Source organism: Triticum dicoccoides, chromosome 2A (assembly GCF_002162155.2).
Source record: "Triticum dicoccoides isolate Atlit2015 ecotype Zavitan chromosome 2A, WEW_v2.0, whole genome shotgun sequence".
In the NCBI taxonomy this organism is placed as follows: domain Eukaryota; kingdom Viridiplantae; phylum Streptophyta; class Magnoliopsida; order Poales; family Poaceae; genus Triticum; species Triticum dicoccoides.
The window spans coordinates 779,562,163-779,563,615 of NC_041382.1; the positions used below are offsets into that span (position 1 = coordinate 779,562,163).

Genomic DNA, 1,453 nt, shown 5'->3' on the forward strand with positions numbered 1-1,453 from the left:
CACGTTGCCATAAACACCCTGCTTTTATTAACTTGGGAAAATGATTACATCATTAATCAAAAGGGCGAGAAGCTCCGCATGTGCTTCCTCCATCCATGCACTACAAATAGTCTTTATAGCCATCTTGGTTAATTTGTGTGCTGCTACATTTGCCTCTCCATAGCAATGCTCAATGTTAATCTAGGTAAATTCACAAGATGTGGAACTCAATGTTAATCTTCGTAAACTCATAAGATAAGTGGAGGCTGTCATAAAAATTGGCAGCAACATTTCCACTGGAAAATTAGGGTCGGAAATACTAAAATAAATGCAGAAAATATTCACACCCGTGTCAAATTTATGACTTGAACCCGGTGGGTTTCTTGCACCACAAGAAACCTATATAATCATCTAAATTATGCTTAGTTCCGCCTGTGGAGGGAATTCTCATTCCTTTTTCTTGCGAAAAGGCAATTTTGATTCCATGTTGGCCAGAATCTATTGATTTTTTATTTCGTTGGTTGGATTGCGTATTACTATCGTAGTATACCATCAAATGAAATACGTACAGTTCAGTTGTGTCGCAGATGCGTACATAAAACGCTATACGTACGTGACAACAGTTTTTGCAATTATATAAAAAGTTTGTTTTAATGTCGGTGGTGAAGCGTACAATGTACAAACAACTGGAGTCGGCCACGGCCCGTTCTGAACCGACTCCGATTAATCGTCTCCTACAAACACGCGGCGATCCGTCGCAAAACCCACCCCAACCTCGAAGATCGGCAGAGGAGAGATCCATCCAACAATTACGATGTCCACGTCCACTAATAAGAACAGGAAGATGGTCCGCCTCCACTCGTCGGACGGCGAGGAGTTCGAGGTGGCGGAGGAGGCCATTGGCGGCGCGTCGGCGACGATCAAGGGCATGCTGGAGGAGGAGGAGGAGTCGATGGTGGCCACCAACAAGGTGATCCCGCTGCCCGTCACCGGCCCCATCCTGGCGCGCGTGCTCGAGTACGTCAACCGGCACTCGGACGAAGAAGACGGCGCCCTGTACCGCTACGGCCCCACCGCCGACGACCCCCTGAGGCGCTTCGATGACCAGTTTGTGCAGGTGGACCAGGACACTCTCTTCGACCTCATCGCGGCGGCCAACTATCTGGAGATGCAGGGGCTCCTGGACCTCACGTGCCGGACGGTGGCGGACCAGATGCGGGGCAAGACCACCGACGAGATCCGCACGCACTTCTACATCCGCAACGACTACACCGCCGATGAGTTGGAGGAGGTCCGTAGGGAGAACACGTGGTGCTGGGAGTAGCTGCAATCTTGATCACTACTACGCACGTTAGGTAGGCTAGGAGACATATCAATCCATCAATACATCCACGCTTGCTTGAGACTAAATATGTTTTGGCTTGTGTTAATTTGATATATATGTTGATGCAAGCCGATTAACAACTAATCTTGA

At 48.5% G+C, this 1,453-nt stretch overlaps 1 protein-coding gene across 1 annotated transcript; it reads left to right on the plus strand.

Moving 5' to 3' along the window:
* The first annotated feature begins 689 nt into the window (after positions 1-689).
* Positions 690-1,453, plus strand: LOC119352492 (SKP1-like protein 4). Its single transcript, XM_037619110.1, has one exon. The coding sequence runs from the start codon at positions 794-796 to the stop codon at positions 1,301-1,303; it is 510 nt and encodes a 169-aa protein (XP_037475007.1). The 5' UTR covers positions 690-793; the 3' UTR covers positions 1,304-1,453.

Excerpts from the sequence above, each read along its gene's own strand:
- LOC119352492 (XM_037619110.1), top strand. The coding sequence starts at position 794 with ATGTCCACGTCCACTAATAAGAACAGGAAGATGGTCCGCCTCCACTCG.